At 37.9% G+C, this 21,332-nt stretch overlaps 1 protein-coding gene across 3 annotated transcripts in view; it reads left to right on the top strand.

Moving 5' to 3' along the window:
- The window catches only part of LOC126259308 (serine/threonine-protein kinase N), a 350,492-nt gene that overhangs the window by 248,644 nt on the left and 80,516 nt on the right, over positions 1–21,332 (top strand). For all 3 annotated transcript variants that reach the window (XM_049955981.1, XM_049955982.1, XM_049955980.1), the window contains exon 8: positions 1,234–1,321. In XM_049955981.1, the coding sequence (XP_049811938.1) occupies positions 1,234–1,321 (88 nt within the window). The remainder of the gene's footprint in view (positions 1–1,233; positions 1,322–21,332) is intronic.

The following is a 21,332-nucleotide window of genomic DNA, read 5'->3' as shown; positions in this document are numbered from 1 at the left end:
CCATGCACCCTCCCACCACCACCTACTTCAGTCCTGTAACCCGGAAGGCGTACACGATCGAAGGCAGACCCACGTGTGAAAGCACCCACGTGATTTACCAACTGACCTGCCTACACTCTGAAGCTTTCTATGTGGGAATGACCAGCAACAAACAGGCCATTCGCATGAATGGACACAGGCAGACACTGTTTGTTGGTAATAAGGATCACCCTGTGGCTAAACATGCCTTGGTGCACGGCCAGCACATCTTGGCACAGTGTTATACCGTCTGGGTTATCTGGATACTTCCCGCTAACACCACCCTGCCAGAACTCTGGAGATAGGAACTTGCCCTTCAGTATATCCTCTCTTCCCGTTACGCACCAGGCCTCAACCTCCGCTAATTTCAAGTTGCCGCCGCTTATACCTCACCTGTCATTCGACAACATCTTTGCCTCTGTACTTCTGCCTCGACTGACATCTCTGCCCAAACTCTTTGCCTTTACAAATGTCTGCTTGTGTCTGTATATGTGCGGATGGATATGTGTGTGTGTGCACGCGTGTATACCTGTCCTTTTATCCCCCTAAGGTAAGTCTTTCCGCTCTCGGGATTGGAATGACTCCCTACCCTCTCCCTTAAAACCCACATCCTTTCGTCTTTCCCTCTCCTTCCCTGTTTCCTGACGAAGCAACTGTTGGTTGCGAAAGCTTGAATTTTGTGTGTGTGTTTGTGTTTGTTTGTGTGTCTATCAACATGCCAACGCTTTCGTTTGGTAAGTTACATCATCTTTGTTTTTATAACTTCTGCACCATTTCAGTGCAGTAATGTGTTCATTGTAAATAAGTATTATAGTAGTTGTATTACATGTTTATTACCTTATAAATAAATAAATAAACTTTTTAATTTTAAATTCAGTGCATTAGTATTTGTAAAATGACTATTTCATATAGTGTTCATTAAAAAATGATGATCATTCCAATTGGGACCTGTGGAATGGTACATTAGCTTATTTGTTTCAGTTGTAAATATTTGTCATGTATTGTTGTTTTTCTGACATGTTCCACATTCTGGAGGACCTCCTCACTACGGATCAATTGGAATGAAAGTAAATCTAATCTAATCTAATCTAATCATACAAGTTTGATCTAATTTTTAAGCATTTCATACAAATTTCTGTGCTAGTGTACTGTGTTATGTCCTAACCGCTCAGTGAAATAATATTACCCGATAAATAATATTACATCACGTTTCAGATGAAATCATGGCAGTCATTAAACTGGATAATCAAACAGTTGCTCAAACCAATTGGCGGCCTTGTTCACAACAAGCATGGGATCAGAGGTATGTTAAGTATTTTAAAATAAAAGGAAATAAGTGGGATGTTATATCTGTGTTATATCTTTCAACTTAACTAAAAAACGCAAAATGCCATGCCTGTCCTAACAATTGCGCTCAGTTGATATTGTCAAATATGTTACTTCTTGCTTTACCATTCCCTGATTCTAAACTTGTGTGATAATGTAAGTTGCCTTATTGCAAGCTGAGTTGACAAAAAATTGTATGTTTTTAGTTACACCTATGTTAAAACATCACAGTTGTATGTAATTGTTTTATTGATCATTATTGCAAGTTGTCTGTTACATTGTTGAAGTATCAGTAGATACATGCTATAGAATATCTTTCACTCGCTTCTTTTTTTCTACTTTGGTGACTATTTTCAACAAGCTTATGAAAAACTGTGCAAAATAATTCAGTAAATTAAAAAAAAAAACACATGTATATTTGACAAACTTTTACTGCAGTGTAAAAAAATAGTTCGATATTTAAAGTCCCCCCCCCCCAATGACCCATGGACCTTGCTGTTGGTGGGGAGGCTCGCATGCCTCAGCTAAACAGTTAGCTGTACCACAACTGAGTGGTATCTGTTGAGAGGCTGGACAAATGTGTGGTTCCTGAAGAGGGGCAGCAGCCTTTTCAGTAGTTGCAGAGGCAACAGTCTGGGGGGGGGGGGGTTTGACTGATGTGGCCTTGTAACATCAACCAAAACGGCCTTGCTGTACTGGTACTGTGAACGGCTGAAAGCAAGGGGAAACTACAGCCGTAATTTTTCCCGAGGGCATACAGCTTTACTGTATGGTTAAAAGATGATGGCATCCTCTTGGGTAAAATATTCCAGAGTTAAAATAGTCTCCCATTCGGATCTCCGTGTGGGGACTACTCAGGAGGGTTTTGTTATCAGGAGAAACAAAATTGGCATTCTAAGGATTGGAGTGTGGAATGTTGGATCCTTTAATGGTGCAGGTAGGTTAAAAAATTTAAAAAGGTAAATGTATATGTTAAAGTTAGATGTAGAGGGAATTTGTGATGTTTTGTGGCAGGAGGAACAAGACTTCTGGTTAGGTGAATGCAGGGTTATACATACAAAATCAAATAACAGTAAATGCAGGAGTAGATTTAATAATGAATAAAAAAAATTGGGATGCAGTAACCTACCGTGAACAGCATATTGAGTGCAGTATTATAGCAAAGATAGACATGGAGCCCACACCCACCACAGCAATAAACCAACTAGCTTTGCAGATGTTGAAGAAATTGAAGAAATGTATGATGCGATAAAAGAAATTATAAATGGAATTTGATAGTAGGAAAAGGAAGAGAAGGAAAAATAGTAGTTAAATATGTACTGGGGGTAAGGAATGAAAGAGGATGCTGCCTGGTAGAATTTTGCACAGAGCATAACTTTATCATGGCTAACACTTGGTTTAAGAATGATCAAAGAAGATTGTATTTATGGAGGTGGCCTGGAGACACTGGAAATTTTCAGATAGATTATATAACTGTAAGACATTTCCAGGGCCAGATACGGACTCTGGCCATAATTTATTAGTTATGAACTGTAGATTAAAACTAAAGAAACTGCAAAAAGGTAGTCATTTAAGGAGGTGGGACCTGGATAAACTGAAAGAACCAGAGGTTGTAGAGAGTTTCAGGGAGAACATTGGGGAATGGTTGACAAGAACAGGGGAAAGAAATACAGTAGAAGAAGAATGGATAGCTTTGAGAGATGAAGTAGTGAAGTCAGCAGAGGATGAAGTAGGTACGAAGGTGAGGGCTAGTAGAAATCCGTGGGTAACAGAAGGGAGATCGAATTTAATTGATGAAAGGAGAAAATATAAAAATGCGGTAAATGAAGCAGACGAAAAGGAATACAAAATTCTCAAAAATGGGATCAACAGGAAATGCAAAATGGCTAAGCAGGGATAGGTAGAGGATGAATGTAAGGATATAGAAGCATATATCACCAGGGCAAGACAGACACTGCCAACAGGAAAATTAAAGAGACCTTTGAAGAAAAGAATGAATATCAAGAGCTCAGATGGAAAACCAGTCCTAAGCAAAGAAGGGAAAGCAGAAAGGTGGAAGGAGTCTATAGAGGGTATATAAAAGGGCCATGTACTTGAGGGCAATATTATGGAAATTGAAGAGGATGGAGATGAAGGTGAAATGACATACATGATACTGTGTGGAGAAGCACTGAAAGAAAACAAGGCCCCAGGAGTAGACAATATTCCATTAGAACTACTGGTAGCCTTGGGAGAGTCAGCCATGACAAAACTCTTTCATCTGGTAAGCAAGATGTATGAGACAGGCGAAATACTTTCAGACTTCAAGAAGAATATACTAATTCCAATCCCTAAGAAAGCACGTGTTGAATGCTGGCCGTAGTGGCCAAGCGATTCTAGGCAGTTCAGTCCAGAACTGCGTGACTGCTACGCTCGCGGGTTCGAATCCTGCCTTGGGCATGGATGTGTGTAATGTCCTTAGGTTAGTTAGGTTTAAGTAGTTCTAAGTTCTAGGGGACTAGTGACCTCAGATGTTAAGTCCCATAGTGCTCAGAGCCATTTGAACCATTTGAAAGCAGGTGTTGACAGGTGTGAAAATTACCGAACTATCAGTTTAATAAGTTATGGTTGCAGAATACTAACACAAATGCTTTAATGATTAATGGAAAAACTGGTAGAAGCTGACCTCAGGGAAGACCAGTTTGGTTTCTATAGAAATATTGGAACATGCGACCCTATGACTTACCGTAGAAGATAGGTTAAGAAAAAGCAAACCTACGTTTCTAGCATTTGTGGACGTAGAAAAAGCTTCTGACAATGACTGGAGTGCTCCCTTTCAAATTTTGAAGATGGTAGGTGTAAAATGCAGGGAGTGAAAGGCTATTTACAATTTGTACAGAAACCAGATGGCAGTTATACGAGTCGAGGGGCATGAAAGGGAAGCAGTGATTGAGAAGGGAGTGAGACAGGGTTGTAGCTTATCCCCAATATTATTCAATCTGTACATTTAACAAGCAATAAAGGAAACCAAAGAAAAATTTGGAGTAGGAATTAAAATCCATGGAGAAGAAATAAAAAATTTGAGGTTTGCCGACAACATTGTCATGCTGCCAGAGACAGCAAAGGATCTGAAAGAGCAGCTTAACGGAATGGACAGTGTCTTGAAAGGATGATATAAGATGAACATCAACAAAAATAAAATGAGGTTAGTGGAATGTAGTTGAATTAAATCAGGTGATGATGAGGAAATTGGATTAGGAAATGTGACACACAAAGTAGTAGAAGAGTTTTGCTATTTGGCGAGCAATGTAACTGATGAGGGTCGAAGTGCAGAGGATATAAAATGTCAACTGGCTTTTGAAAAGAAAGAATTTCCCAAGAAGAGAAATTTGTTCACATTGGGTATAGATTTAAGTGTCAGGAAGTCTTTCCTCAAAACATTTGTGTGGGGTGTAGTCTTGTATGTTAGTGAAACATGGACAATAAACGGTATAGACAAGAGGAGAATAGAAGAATACTGAAGATCAGATGGGCAGATCGCATAACTAATTAGGAGGTACTGAATAGAATTGGGGAGAAGAGGTATTTGTGGCACATCTTAACTACTATAAGAAGGGATTGTTTGGTAGGACATGTTCTGATGTATCAAGAGGGAAGCGTGCAGGGTAAAAATCATTGAGGGAGACCAAGAGATGAATACACTAAGCAGATTCAGAAGGATGTAGGTTGTGGTAGTTATTCGGAGACGGAAGAGGCTTGTACAGGATAGAGTAGCATGGAGAGCTGCATCATCCCAGTCTCTGGACTGAAGACCACAGCAACAGCAGCAACAACAACAGTTAAAAAGTTACAGGAACATTTTGTGCATGAATCAGTAATCCAAATTGGCTGTACAGGCAAAATAATGTAGACATTCCAACAAGTTGAAGCTCAAATGAAGTTGATAGTTACACAGTTATTTGCCACATGAATAAAAAAGTCAAGTTATTGTACTGCAGCAACTACAGAGACACTGTTACAGCTATTACAAGTTCACAGGCTATTAAATACCCAACAAAACATACATAATAGTCTTTGAAATGGCTGTATGCACCCATAGGAAACGGAATTATGATGCTTAAAATGAGACTCTGGTAAATCTAGATAGACAGCAAAATATTTCAGTTTCTAACCTTGTAAATACTAAGATGTTCCAACACAGTTCAAATTTGCTGCAGAAGTGAGAGTAGAGTATTTGAGAGAGAGAATGTGTAGTCCAGACTAAATTTTGTCTATGGTAAATAGTGTTTTTCTGCTCAAATTTTCGACCCCCACATCAGAATACATAACTTTTTTTGCTTGTTTAGACAAGCGTAAATGACTGAGACTCAGTGCTAATAAGACAGCACTGAAATTTTTCAGAAGCTGAGTCCTTCCAACAGCAGGTGTATTGTGCAGGAAGTACAACTTACCGTTAGATAATTTATCATTCCCTAATGAGTTTACTTTCGGTGCTGAATTATGTTCACTTGAAGAAGGGTGCACATAGCCTCCAGTGACAAAAAGATCTGTTGATTTGAGTATCTCATTATGTGCCTCTTTGATTAAAGTAGAGCTCTGATTGACCCAGTCAGCATCAAAATAAAGTTAAAAAGTGAAAAAATGAAAAAAAAAAAATCCAGCTAATGTGTCTTCTTAATTTTCTGCATCTGTGCAGCTTGGTATCTAGGCATATTCTGTCCTGTAAAATGGTAGGTTCTTGGCAGCATCTGGGTGGGCTGCCTAAGCTCTCACCATGCAGTTAACTAATTTTTGCAGTCCTGAAGATCAGTGTTTGTGGCTGTCAGTGATCTCTCTCTCTCTCTCTCTCTCTCTGGACTCGCATTCGGGAGGACGACGGTTCAATCCCGTCTCCGGCCATCCTGATTTAGGTTTTCCGTGATTTCCCTAAATCGCTTCAGGCAAATGCCGGGATGGTTCCTTTGAAAGGGCACGGCCGATTTCCTTCCCTATTCTTCCCTCACCCGAGCTTGCGCTCCGTCTCTAATGACCTCGTTGTCGCCGGGACGTTAAACACTAATCTCCTCCTCCCTCTCTCTCTCTCTCTCTCTCTCTCTCTCTCTCTCACACACACACACACACACACACACACACACACACACACACACACACACACACACGAAAAAGCAATGTTACACTGGTAATGTGAATGACTGAAAGCAGTCAGAAACTAAAGCTGTTATTTTCCAAGGGCATGCTGCAATACTTTAAGGTTAAATGATGGTGGCATCCTTTTGGGTAAAATACACTCATCAAAAAAAGTTTTGCATCACCCCGGTTCCAAGAGTTTCGGAACCTGTACAGAAAATTGGAATAGACATCAACATAAACATCATTTCCACTGTTTTTATTGCTCATGAAAACCACACATTGCATGTTGTACTACCATACAGTGAGACCGTCAGAGGTGGTGGTCCGTATTGCTGTACGCACCGGTACCTCTAATACCCAGTAGCACACCCTCTTGCATTGACGCATGCCTGTGTTTGTCATGGTACACTATCCACAAGTTCATCAGGAGACTGTTGGTCCAGATTGTCGCACTCCTCAATGGCGATTCGGCGTAGATCCCTCAGAGTGGTTGCTGGGTCACGTCGTCTGTAAACGGCACTTTTCAATCTATACCAGGCAAGTTTGATAGGGTTCATGTGTGGAGAACATGCTGGCCACTCTGGTCCTGAAGGAAGTCATTCACAAGATGTGCACAATGGGGGAGCGAATTGTTGTCCATGAAGATGAATGCCTCGCCAATATGCTGCCGATATGGTTGCACAATCAGTCGGGGATGGAATTTACATATTTTACAGCCATTATGGCGCCTTCCATGAAGGTATGAGAGATAGGTAAGAGTTTCAAAGAGAGCATTAAGCGATGACTGACTGAAACAGGAGTAAGTACAGCAATAGAAGATACAAAGGATAGCCTTGAAAGATGAAATAGGCAGACAGTAGAGGATCAAATACGCAAAAATATAAAATGAGTAGAAATCCTTTTAGTGCATGCTACATTGAATGTAATTAACTAATACAAAAATGAGGCAGATGAGGCGTGCAAAAGAGAATACAGACATCTAAAAATGGAGGTTGATGTGAAGTGCAAAATGGCAAAGCAGGAATGCCTTAACAAGAAACACGCATAACTAGGGGAAATATAGATGCTGCTCGTACAAAAATTAGGAGGACATTAAAAAAAAAAAAAAAAAAAGAGAAGCAGCTGTACCAATATCAAGAGCTCAGATGGCATGCTGGTACTGAGCAAAGAAGGGAAAGCTAAAAGATGGAAGGAGTATGTAGAAGGGGTGTACAAGGTAAATGAACTTGAAGATGATATTATAGAAATGGAAGAGGAAGTAGCTGAAGATGAATTGCCAGGTATGATCCTGCGAGAATAATTTGATAGAACTCTAAAGACATATGTTGAAACAAGGCTTCTGGAATGGATTACATTCCCTTGCAACTGCTGAATCCTTTAGGGGGCCAGTTGTGACAAAATTAGTCCATGTGACACAAGATATACAAGACAGGTGAAATACGTTCAGACTTCAAGAAGACTGTAATAATTCCAATTCCAAACAAAGCAGGTGTGAATATTACTGAACGGGTAGTTTAATAAGTAATGCTTGCAAAATACTGACACATATTATTTACACGAGAATGGAGATACAGTTAGAAGCTGAACTCGGGGAAGACCAAATAGTGTTTAGAAGAATGTAGCAACGTGCAAGATGATACTGACCCCCAAGGATTGTCTTAGAAGATGGGTTAAAGAAAGGCAAACCTATGTTTGTAGTAGTTATAGAAATGGGAAAGCTTTTAACAGTGTTGACTGGAATGCAGTCTTTGAAATTCTGAAGATAGCAGGGATAAAATACAAGGATCGAAAGGTTGTTTACAACTTGTACAGAAACCAAACTACATCTATACGAACTGAACAACATCAAAGGGAAACCGTAATTGAGAATGAAGTGAGACAGGTTTGTAACATATCCCCGATGTTGTCCAATCTATATATTAAGCAAGCCACAAACTAAAAAAATTAACAGGAGGTATGAAGATCTCCAAAGAACTGTCATCATTATGACTGCTGAATAGTAGTCTAGTGTACTGCTTAGTGATCAAAATTACTTATAATGCATAATTTGGTGTGGTAACTTACTTACATAGTGCCAATAAGACACACACATATGTTATGGTTGTCCTTTTTTCACCAGAAAAAAATGTTTAATTCTGTTATTACCTCACTTAATGGGTTGACAATGTAGGGAAAGATAGATTGCTACTTGCCGTAAGGAAGATGCATCAAGTTACAGGCAGGCATGATTAAAAGACACTCACATATAGCCTGAGATGCTGGAGTTGGCAGTCGTGTATGAGTTGGCAGTCGTGTATGCGTGAGTTGTGCTTGCTTGTGTTTATGTGTGAATGTTGCATGTATGTGTCTCTTTACTGACAAATGCTGTGGCCAAAAGCTATATGTGAGTGTATTTTTCGTGCCTGCCTGTAACTTAATGCATCTTCTTTACGGTAAGTAGCAGTCTATCTTTTCCTATATTGTTGATATTCGTACCTGGAGTTTCCATTGTTTGATTCACTTAATAGGCTGAATACTTTATATTGGCACAGATATTTACCAGATGAACATGAACTTCTATTGTATGTTAAACAAGTATTTTTGGTAACATGAATCACTTATTCGACGTAATAATACGTGATGTGTGTATAGCTAATTTATAACATACTTATATCATGAATTACAGAAAAAGGAGTGTGTGAGGGGCAGAATAATTTAACTTTTTTTAGTAATTATAAACTATCAAAGGAATGAAGCTTCTGATTACATTACATCTTATTATATTTAACTTATTGTATGTAGATTTTGAGTCTCAAAATATTAATTAAATTAAGATCATTATCATGAATTCAGGAATGTTTCTAAGAAAAATGATCATCATGTTGCATAGAGAAATTATTGTCATTCGTGAGTCATTTTTAGTGCAACTGTTTATTCTTCAAAAGAGTATGATGTAGTCAATATATGTATTTTTAAGAAGCTGTTAGTTATCTGAACACAAGAACAATTTGCCTCACTATAAACACTAGCCCCTATTTCAGCTATTGCTGCAATCATATGCACTTCCATCTGGGCATAAGTGATGTCTTTGAGAAGAATTTTTCCATCATGTGAAAGTTTTGCTACTTTATTTTATTTTTAATGTGTTCTGTTATTAATTTTGAAGCCTATGTTGGTCCCTTCATGAAGAACTGTTTGAAAATGCAAGCAAACTTGAAATTTATATCAGAACAGTAATTGCAAGCACCATTTTTACTGAACCGCATATGACAGCTGTAACTCATCCACAAGTGACAAGAATGTGCAGTTGATGGCAGACATTATTTTTGACTCCAGCTTCTATAGAAATTGGTACAGATCATGAGATGAGTATAATTATGTGAACACAGTGTTGAAACAGTGTTGTAATCTGTCTTCTGTGGTAACAAATTTGACCATTAGGAAGTCGAATTGCTGAAGCTTGTGTTGATAGGTCACCCTTGCAGTTCCCATTTCAAGTATGCATGTGGCTGCTTGTCTTCCATGCGAATGTGTGTGCGCGCTTACGCGCGCGCGCGCGCCCGCCCACACACACACACACACACACACACACACACACACACACACACACACACTGAAGATGCCATTCATTAGAAGCATGGGATTTATCTGCTTATTACAAATGCGAAATAACACGGATTGCTGCATCTGTTTGACATCATTAATTATGAGAGATACAGTTTTTTTACACATTTTGGCTCTTTACTGTCAAGTTTTGTTTTCACTATGTGGAAGATAATAAGGAACGTAAGGCCTTTTTAAATATCATAGCATATTATTTTTCCAGAATTGATCCTTCATTACGTTGCGACATGAGACACTAGTGATCAGTTTCCGATATACTGTTCTTCCAAACATTCGTTTTTCTATTTTAAGTGTGGTTTCAATTACTTTACTATTATTATTATTATTTGTTACATTATTATTGTTATTATTATTATTTGTATTATTGTTGTAGAGGGAACACTATATTAGATAATGGCAAAATGTTTTAATTTCGTTATAATACAGATGAAAATAATGGTTGACAGACGTAAATGTGATAAGGAATTTTTTTAAAAAAGAAGAAAAGATGAAGGTATGAGCAAATGAGAAGTACATAAAAAAGAAGTAGTTATTTAAAGTTGTGTTTCTGGGTCTGAATTTTGTTATTTCTATTGTACGCACAATATTTCGATGACCAAACCAGCCATCATCTTCAGGTGCCACGAGTTTTGCTGACGTGCTTGCTGTGTGGGCTCCAATCACAATGTGAGCTATTGTTGGTCTTGCACCATTGTTTATAGCTGAGTAGTACGATTCCCGATGTTGCCACTGTGCCCTTTGATGCTCTTTTGTTTTTCAGAGTGCACGCTTATATTCCATGAAATGCGGATTCTCCCATCCAGCATTTCTCAGATCTGGTGGATATGATGGCCAATGACATCTTAATAAATTGAATAAAAGGGATTAGTGGGTATTGGTAACTGAACTCGACTATAAATAATCATGAAGGGGCAACAATTGTTCACAGGCTTGTTGGAGTCCAAGCAGCAAGTACACTTAACAGCAAAACTCACAGCACCTGAAGATGATGGCTGCTTTATTCGTAGAAGTATTGTACATAAAATAGAAACAACAACTCGACAGAACTCCTGCAAGCATGCCATTAACCATGTTGAGAAAACTTAAAAGTAATTACTCCTTAACTTTTAAACTTTTGTTCTTGCTTGGAGCAGTGAAGTTGTTTTACAGTCTGATCCTACTCAGTCTCTCTCTCTCTCTCTCTCTCTCTCTCTCTCTCTCTCTCTCTCTCTCTCTCTCTCTCCACTTACCTTCCTAATCCTGCAATAATACTGCCAGAAGTTCAATTGTACTTGTGAAACTTCCTCACTGCTCTACATCAGAATGAAAGCTCTTTATTACATACTGTCCGTCACTCAACATTCTGTCTTAATGGTTACTTCTGTTGGGAAACAGTCCCCATAATTGAGAACTTTTAGTGTAATTTGTGATTTTGATCATTAGTTTTGTTTTCTTTTGTTTGTTTCACTATCTTCCATAGCAGACTGTTAAACCATGGATATTGAAGACAGTTTTGACTGCAGTGAAGGTGGGTAAAAAAAGAACAAAAGAAAAACTGTGGCATGTTGACATTTCCCAAAATGTCTTGAGAGTTGACATGTTATGTAACCCATACCAGTATTTAGCTCAAGGTTTGATTTATCATCACGTGGTATTGGGCTAACACCTATTGTTTGTATTTCCCGTTAACCTTTCAGTTTCACAACCAGTTTCATGTTTTAACTTGTGCACTTGTTAGGTAAAAAGAAAGGGCACTTCAGCAACAGATTGTAGGGACTTAAATTTCTTCTTAGATTTGGCCTGTGGTGTCATCTGTTTAATTTGCATTTGTAAAATTGATATACTGATATACATATTTGATCTAACTACTAGTTGAGCACTATGATGTACCCTAGAATGTGTTATGAATACAACTGCCAATCTTTCTGCTTCTCTTTTCTATTTTATTATTGAAGGTCTTGTTGTTATCCTGTAAGTCTTGTTTATGCTGACTGTAAAATAAAATCACGCACACATGTTAGTTATTTGCATGCACCGTGAAACAGAATGAACAAACTGATTAGTCATCACCATTGTTTTGTAATGTTTATGATTCAGTTGTTCCTGGTCTTAAGAGTGTCAAACAAAAATTTAGGTGAGGAAGCATTTGTCTTCCTGCAGTCAGTTTGTATTCTGTTTAGATTATGACTGCTTTCAGAAATATTGATCCAGTATTGAAATAGTTAATCAGGCAAATGTGGGTACTTGATCATAGAAGGTACAGACTTTTTCTTATTCAATATGAAACTGCAATGTCAGGATAATTAGAAGACTGAGAACTTTCAACAAAACATTTAAAATTAAATGCTAATTTTATACAGTGGGTGCGAGTTGCAACTATCACATTTGGAAAGATTCTTCTTTCGTTTTGAAAGATGGTGAAAACTAAACAATCCAAGGAAACTTAAATACACTGTTATTTATGAATGATATATATGTTGCAATTTTTTTCCTCCTTTCAAAGAAACAACAGTTGTGACATACTATGAAAGCTGTTAGTGCTTTATTGATCATCATTGTTAGAGAGGTAGTGAAAACAAAGTTGTTCCTGGTATTGATGAGGTCACGCAACACTAATTCATATTGGATAAGATTGAGGAAAGAAATCAGGTGTTTGCCTTTCAAAGAAAGAATTCCAACAATCAACCCTGTGGCAGTCATGGAAATAAATTAATTGACAAGATGGGAATTGAATTTGTATGCAGTAAGTCTATAATTAATTGTATTTTTGCCGAAAATAGATTAATTTCAAGAGCTGTTAGTCACAGCCCACTTGCACTTTTGATAATTTGTTCTTGATTCTGACACATTTTACATTCATTGACCTGTGTGTAAAATGATGCCTTAAATTCCTTGTCTTCTTTTGTTTCTGTTGACCTTTATTTTGGATTTAATTGTGCTGCTCATTGTATACTTATTTAATATGTGAAACCTGTGGATCTGTATGGGAAATCTCTCTCCTTCCCACATCCTTTTCTTTATTTCTTAAAATTTCACTGTCAACTTACAATTGTTACTTCAGGAAACTGTATGTTAGTTTCTACTCCGTAGTTACTTAAAACTCATTTGCACCAAGCTGCATCTTTCCTGGTTCAAGATACGGAGTGTGTCTTCTTTCCACCAAATCTTCCTTTTGTATTTTGTCATTTTCTGTCTTCTCTTTCTACAGAGTTAGTAAATACCTTAAAAATACCAAAAAGTAGAAACCTTTGTGACTAACTTTTTATTTCTGTTTTTGTACCCCCTGCTTGAATTCTTCATGCTAACAGTTGCTAAGTACACTCTCTTCTCCTGTCTCATACAGTATTAAAATCATATTCCAGTGAAACTCATGTTCTGTTCTTCAGAGTGCCCATAGGGGGAAAAAGGCCACGGTTAGAGTTCACAATATCATAGCTCACTTAATATTGCAGGGAGACTGTTCTCAAAGCTTTTTGTGTATTCAAGTGCATCAAGTCATTGGCACCAAGAGAAAGAGCACAAGAAAGTTAGGGATGAAGATGCCACATGAGACACACATTGAAAAGGAGGAGAAGAAAATCTACACCATGCCATTATACCAAAACATTTTCCTGTTATTACTGTTATTATTAATTTACTTTTCATTAAAAATATGATGTCTAGTGCATAAGTACAGGAAAAAAGCTGATAAACAAGGAGATTGTGCATTTTAAGTGAGAATTTTGAGGTCTGTATAATGCTTGTGTTCAAATTCCCATTTTTTTTTTTTTTTTTTTTTTTTTTTTTTTTTTTTTTTTTTTTTTTTTTTTTTTTTGCCTAGAAACAGTGTTTAGCTATTCTTTAATGTAGCAGACTATAGTGACATATGCTATCTTGCAATCTCTTATGTTTCTGCACAACACGTATGAATTATGGATTTTTGATTGCATGCACTTTTAAAGTGCAGTACGATGATGTATTCTTAAAGTTTGTGGAATCAAGTTGTTCAGTTACTGTAAGTGTTGTTCAACCTCCACTGTGCGTGTTAGACTAAAATTCGTTGTTTGTTATAACAGATTGCTGTCTGATATTATGGAAAAAAGTTGTCAGTGTGGTGTTAGGCTTGTAGCAGCTGTTTTAATGATAAGAGTGTTGTGGGCGTCTTCCTAGTTTAGTCTTTACTTCAGGTTATAGTATACATTCAGTTGCAATTTTTAACGTTTATGTAGAGCAATGCATGAAGGATCAAGTTTTTTTTTTTTTCCGATGACATGAAGTAATAAGGAAATTATGAAAGAATTGTTTTCCTTCCTGTTGTAGGTAGATGATAGCCGGAAGTATGAGAAGTGCTGTAAGACCATTGATCAGTTATATTCTTCCTTGTCAATAAGTGCTGTAGGAATCAGAAGTACTTTGAGTGTTCAGTTCTCACTGCAATGGCTCTCAGCTGAGTCCCATTGTAATAAAATATATGACATTGTAACAAAATATAATATGATGCACCAGTTGATATAAGCTCTAATTCTGTATCGAAAAAGGTAACACAAAGTAAATAGTTTTCGGTGGAAGGAATGAATTTTGTTGGAGAATTATTTGAAGTTAAAAGTTTTCCATGTGATTCAGTTACTGAATTTGTGTCCATTTCAATGTTCTGTATCAGGGCACCTTATTTGGTGAGAATAACGGAAGGGAAATGAATAAATAATATGAGAAATTTCCCTTTTTTCAATGAAAGTACAGGGTGTCTCACAAAAGACACTTGGGAGGAGTCTGCGGCTCGTGCAGCACGGCCACCGGCTGCCACCACAACTTACAATGGGCGCCAACTGAGCCTGACATGCAGACACTAATCTGCCAGTAGTCGGCTTCGTGTGCTTCCCCTGAGTTAAGCATAAACAGTGTTGCCATCTGATTCACTTAAGCTTACCTTTATTGACAATAGGTGTTCAAAATGATATCCCTCTGTGGTTTTATTGACAATAGGTGTTCAAAATGATATCCCTCTGTGGCAAGAGTTGCCTGACATCTCCTGAACACAATAGTGAACACTCAACAAATTTTGGCTGCCGAAATCTGTGAAATGGGTATCTGAACCATCTTCCAACTCCTTGAGCATGTGGGGATTGGTTGCATACACCTTCTCTTTTAACATTCCCCAAAGATAAAAATCACATGGATTTAGATCTGGAGAACAAGGAGGCTAGTCAACTATCATCAAAAACACTTCGTATTGCTGTCTTTCAAATATTGGGAATGTTTGGTCGTGCATCGCCCTACATGAAAAGCTGTATATTGTTCTCATGCCTGTTAGAATGTATTGTTTCGTGGAAAAAGATTGCTCCAGTAATTCTTCTTGCACTCATTGCACACCACACTCCTGTTTTCACATCATGCAGAAGTTGTTGATGTAATTTGTGGGGATTTTTGGAGCTCCAATATCAATTGTTCTGAGAATTTATGTATCTTGACAAATGCAGCTTGTCTTCGTCAGATAAAAAAAAAAAAACATGTGAGGATTAACTTCCCCAGTCTGCACAGACTGTAACAGCCAGTTGCAATAACAATGTCAAGCAACAGTTCCTCAGTTGATACACTACTATTATTTTATATGATTGAAATTTCGTTTTGCGCACAACTCTATGAGCAGATGCTCCTGACATGCTAGTCTGAAGTGCCAAATGGCACAGAGATTTATTCGGGCTTCTTTCCAAGGCCTTCTCTATATCGTCTAATTTATTTTTATTTAAAACACTAGGTTCTCTGTGCCTTCATTTGGTAACGCAGATTTGGTCTCTCAAAAATTTTTCACTGCTATGCTTATCTTTGAATCATTGGGAACATGCACACAGGGAAATTTTCATATGAATTTAAACAAACATTCTACATACAATTATTATTATTATTATTATTTTATTTTTTTAAATTTTATTTATTTATTTATTTATTTTTGCACAGTTCAACACAGGAAACATTTGTTGATCCATTGTGTATGCCCTTCGGAATAGAAACTTGACAGGAAACTCAAAACAAAACACCTGAACACTCAGCGATATATGGGCAAGGAAAGCTTCGGACTCGGCACAGTTGCAATAATGACATCTAACAAAAATATTTTGAGGCCATTCAACTTACAAAAAAAAACTCAAAGGAAAACACTAGTACACTCGGTCACACAGTATAGGGGACACGCACAAAGTATTGATGTCCGAGAACTACATGTAGCAACAACGAAAGATGCAAAGCATACCATTTGTTTTTCTATGATGCATCCACGAATGATGAAATGTAAATTCGGAAAATCTGACTGACTGCTGCACACTGTCCAGTAATTTGCAGGATACAGATATAGACATTGTGTCAAATCTGGCATTAAATAACCATATTTCCATAACACAAGCTGTTGTAAGAACACGAATTGTAGATTGTTTCTGTCATTCAAGACTCCCCCCCCCCCCCCCAAAAAAAAAATAAAATAAAATAAAATAAAATAAAATTAGAGAATTTGTATCTGTATACAAATGTGGAGTTTGAGGTTTTTACATTGCTACTTATTCTATAAAGTGCAGATGAATGATGACAGAAAATATTGCAAGTATCATGTATGTTCCTTTCTCCTTGGGATGTCATTGGATAATATAACAAAAATTCAGGCAAATTGGTACCTTTTCTAAGGTACTAATACGCATAGTGGAAAATCTCTTTAAGTCCAATCACATCTCTAAGAAATTTTTGTTTTATGTTCTGGATCATTACTTCACTCTTTCTTTGCTATTCTGTTGCCATACTATTTTACTTCTTGCTGCCACTCTACCACATGCACCCTCTATTGGTTTTCTATTTGGTGTATATCGTTTAGGCTGTTGACATGTGTATTGTATCCTTTTGGTCCTTCCCCTTGATACTTCATCTTTTTTTACTTTATTATTAGAACTCTTCACTGAAAAGTGCTTCCTTTGTCCATATATGGTTACTTTAGCACCTTGTTCATGGTTCGTGAAGTTTCGTTCTTACTTATCCCCTGCTGTTTACTGTCATTGTTGTTGCTGTTATCTTTTCATTTTTAGAACACATTCCTGAAACAGCCAATTGATAATGTTGTTTAAATTTTAATTCAATGTACAAAAAAATTTCACCTCACATATGCAAATTGTCATGTACTACTATTTTGTTACCTGATTTGAGTGAGCATCTAGTGTTCATTTACCATAGATCTTATTACATTTTCATTATTTAATGTAGTAATGCAACTGTGTGGCTAATGATGCATGCATTGTCAGGTGTCTGTTAGCTGTGTAAATAGTGGGTTTCTTGAGAAGATGTATTTAAAACATTACACGCTTGCCACTTATTTTGTTTCATCTCCTGTCTTGTCAGTGTAACTTAAGTCTTGACACTAACTGAAAACCTCAGGTTGCATCCCCTTCTCCCTCCCCCTCCCCCCCCCCCCCCCAAAAAAAAAGAAAAATATTTGATAACCATAGTCTGTAGAAATAGTGAAGAACAGTGATCGAAACCCATTTCTTACCAGTGAAAATTTCCATGGGAACTGTGACAGTATTTAAAGAATACCGTACACATGGTTTTCAAACATGGATATTGATGTGATATTAATAAATCAAATGTAAATGTCAAATTAATTCTTACAGCATTGCAGAAAGGAAAAAAAAAATAATAAAAATATCTAAAACAAAATCCAGGATGGACTAATACAGACTCTGAACCCCCCCCCCCAGCATGGATGAAATACAAAATATCATTAAAGATATGGAGAATGATAAGGCTCCCAGGGAGGATACAGTAACAGCTGAAATGTTGAAAATGGCAGTTGCTACAACAGTCAAGGAGCTACATGGAGTGTCTCAAAAAGACTATGAAGCAGAAACTATACCAGAAGATTGGATAGCAGCATTAATTTACTTGGTCCACAAAAAAGGAGATAAAACCAGGCCCAACAACTATAGAAGTGTTTCCCTCTGGTCAGTGGCTCGCAAAATTTTATGGAAAGCATTACAAAACAGGCTGTCAACTGGATCAGCAATTAGGAGAGTACCAAGGAGGGTTCAGAAAAGAATACTCTGAAATTTATAATCAGGTATAGAAGAACCTGAAATTGTTATAGGTACAGAAAGCTGGCCAGAGCCTGAAATAAGTTCTGCAGAAATTTTTACGAAGTCTCAGACAGTGTACAGGAAAGATAGATTAGGCAGAATTGGTGGTGGAGTGTTTGTCTCTGTCAGTAGTGGTTTATCTTGTAGTGAAGTCAAAGTAGATACTCCGTGTGAATTGGTATGGGTAGAGGTTATACTTAACAGCCGAACTAAGTTAATAATTGGCTCCTTCTACCGACCCCCAGACTCCGATGATATAGTTGCTGAACAGTTCAGAGAAAATTTGAATCTCGTAACAAATAAATACCTCACTCATACAGTTATAGTTGGTGGGGACTTCAACCTTCCCTCAATATGTTGGCAAAAATACTTGTTCAAAACCGGTGGTGGGCAGAAAAAATCTTCCGAGATTGTCCTAAATGCTTTCTCCGAAAATTATTTCGAGCAGTTAGTCCACGAACCCACGCGAATTGTAAATGGTTGCGAAAACACACTTGACCTCTTAGCCACAAACAGTCCAGAGCTGATAGAGAGCCTCATACTGATACAGGGATTAGTGATCACAAGGTCGTTGTAGCTAGGCTCAATACCGTTACTTCCAAATCCACCAGAAACAAACGCAAAATAATTTTATTTAAAAAAGTGGATGAAGTGTCACTAGAGGCCTTCCTAAGAGACAATCTCCATTCCTTCCGAACTGACTGTGCAAATGTAGATGAGATGTGGCTCAAATTCAAAGATATAGTAGCAACAGCAATTGAGAGAGTCATACCTCATAAAGTGGTAAGAGATGGAACTGATCCCCCGTGGTACACAAAACAGGTCCGAACGCTGTTGCAGAGGCAACGGAAAAAGCATGCGAAGTTCAGAAGAACGAGAAATCCCGAAGATTGGCTAAAATTTACAGACATGCGAAATTTGGCACGGACTTCAATGCGAGATGCCTTTAATAGGTTCCACAACGAAACATTGTCTCGAAATTTGGTAGAAAATCCGAAGAAATTCTGGTCGTATGTAAAGTACACAAGCGGCAAGACTCAGTCAATACCTTCGCTGCGCAGTGCCGATGGTACTGTTATCGATGACTGTGCCACTAAAGCGGAGTTATTGAACGCAGTTTTCCGAAATTCCTTCACCAGTGAAGATGAATGGAATATTCCAGAATTTGAAGCACGAACAGCTGCTAGCATGAGTTTCTTAGAAGTAGATACCTTATGGGTTGCGAAGCAACTCAAATCGCTTGGTACGGGCAAGTCTTCAGGTCCAGATTGTGTACCGATTAGGTTCCTTTCAGATTATGCTGATACAATAGCTCCCTACTTAGCAATCATATACAATGGCTCGCTCACCGATAGATCTGTATCTACAGATTGGAAAATTGTGCAGGTCGCACCAGTGTTTAAGAAGGGTAGTACGAGTAATCCATCGAACTACAGACGTATATCATTGACGTCGGTTTGCAGTAGGGTTTTGGAACATATACTGTATTCAAACATTATGAATCACCTCGAAGGGAACGATCTATTGATACGTAATCAGCATGGTTTCAGAAAACATCGTTCTTGTGCAACGCAGCTAGCTCTTTATTCGCACGAAGTAATGGCCGCTATCGACAGGGGATCTCAAGTCGATTCCGTATTTCTAGATTTCCGGAAAGCTTTTGATACCGTTCCTCACAAGCGACTTCTAATCAAGATGTGGGCCTATGGGGTATCGTCTCAGTTGTGCGACTGGATTCGTGATTTCCTGTCAGGAAGGTCGCAGTTCGTAGTAATAGATGGCAAATCGTCGAGTAAAACTGAAATGATATCAGGTGTTACCCAGGGAAGCGTCCTGGGACCTCTGCTGTTCCTGGTCTATATAAATGACCTGGGTGACAATCTGAGCAGTTCTCTTAGGTTGTTCGCAGATGATGCTGTAATTTACCGTCTAGTAAGGTCATCCGAAGACCAGTATCAGTTGCAAAGCGATTTAGAAAAGATTGCTGTATGGTGCGGCAGGTGGCAGTTGACGCTAAATAATGAAAAGTGTGAGGTGATCCACATGAGTTCCAAAAGAAATCCGTTGGAATTCGATTACTCGATAAATAGTACAATTCTCAAGGCTGTCAATTCAACTAAGAACCTGGGTGTTAAAATTTTACGAACAACTTCAGTTGGAAAGACCACATAGATAATATTGTGGGGAAGGCGAGCCAAAGGTTGCGTTTCATTGGCAGGACACTTAGAAGATGCAACAAGTCCACTAAAGAGACAGCTTACACTACACTCTTTCGTCCTCTGTTAGAATATTGCTGCGCGGTGTGGGATCCTTACCAGGTGGGATTGACGGAGGACATCGAAAGGGTGCAAAAAAGGGCAGCTCGTTTTGTATTATCACGTAATTGGGGAGAGAGTGTGGCAGATATGATATGCGAATTGGGATGGAAGTCATTGAAGCAAAGACGTTTTTTGTCACGGCGAGATCTATTTACAAAATTTCAGTCACCAACTTACTCTTCCGAATGCGAAAATATTTTGTTGAGCCGAACCTACATAGGTAGGAATGATCATCAAAATAAAATAAGAGAAATCAGAGCTCGAACAGAAAGGTTTAGGTGTTCGTTTTTCCCGCGCGCTGTTCGGGAGTGGAATGGTAGAGAGATAGTATGATTGTGGTTCGATGAACCCTCTGCCAAGCACTTAAATGTGAATTGCAGAGTAGACATGTAGATGTAGATGTAGATGCAGATGAACGATATCAAAAAAGCATTTATGTAACATTTAAAGACTTAAAAAAAAAAAAAAAAAAAAAAAAAAAAAAACATATGGTTTGATTAGTAGGAAAACATTCAACACCTTACAAATCTGGAACTGACAACAAATCAGTGGCAATCATAAAAGACATATTGACAAATACAGAATGCAAAATAAAATTTTGATGTTAAACCTCCAAGGCTTTTGAAGTCAAAACTGGAGTAAGACAAAGAGATGGATTGTCCCCACTGATGTTCAATCGTGTACTAGAAAAGATAATCAGGTAATGGGGGAAAGAGAAAAGGAGAAGATGGAATTTTAAAAATCACGTGGGAAGAAAGGGGATAATATAGATCATGATTGTTTGGCTTTTGCAGATGATCTTGCTGTCTTAAGTGAATCTGTAGAAGATGCAGTAGTACATAAAGAAGATGCAGTAATGCAGATGAATCTTCTACAAGAGACAGCTTCAAAA

The sequence above is a fragment of the Schistocerca nitens genome, chromosome 5, assembly GCF_023898315.1.
Source record: "Schistocerca nitens isolate TAMUIC-IGC-003100 chromosome 5, iqSchNite1.1, whole genome shotgun sequence".
NCBI lineage: Eukaryota > Metazoa > Arthropoda > Insecta > Orthoptera > Acrididae > Schistocerca > Schistocerca nitens.
Note: the sequence above shows the minus strand (reverse complement) of the source record. Positions and strands in the feature narration are given on the sequence as shown.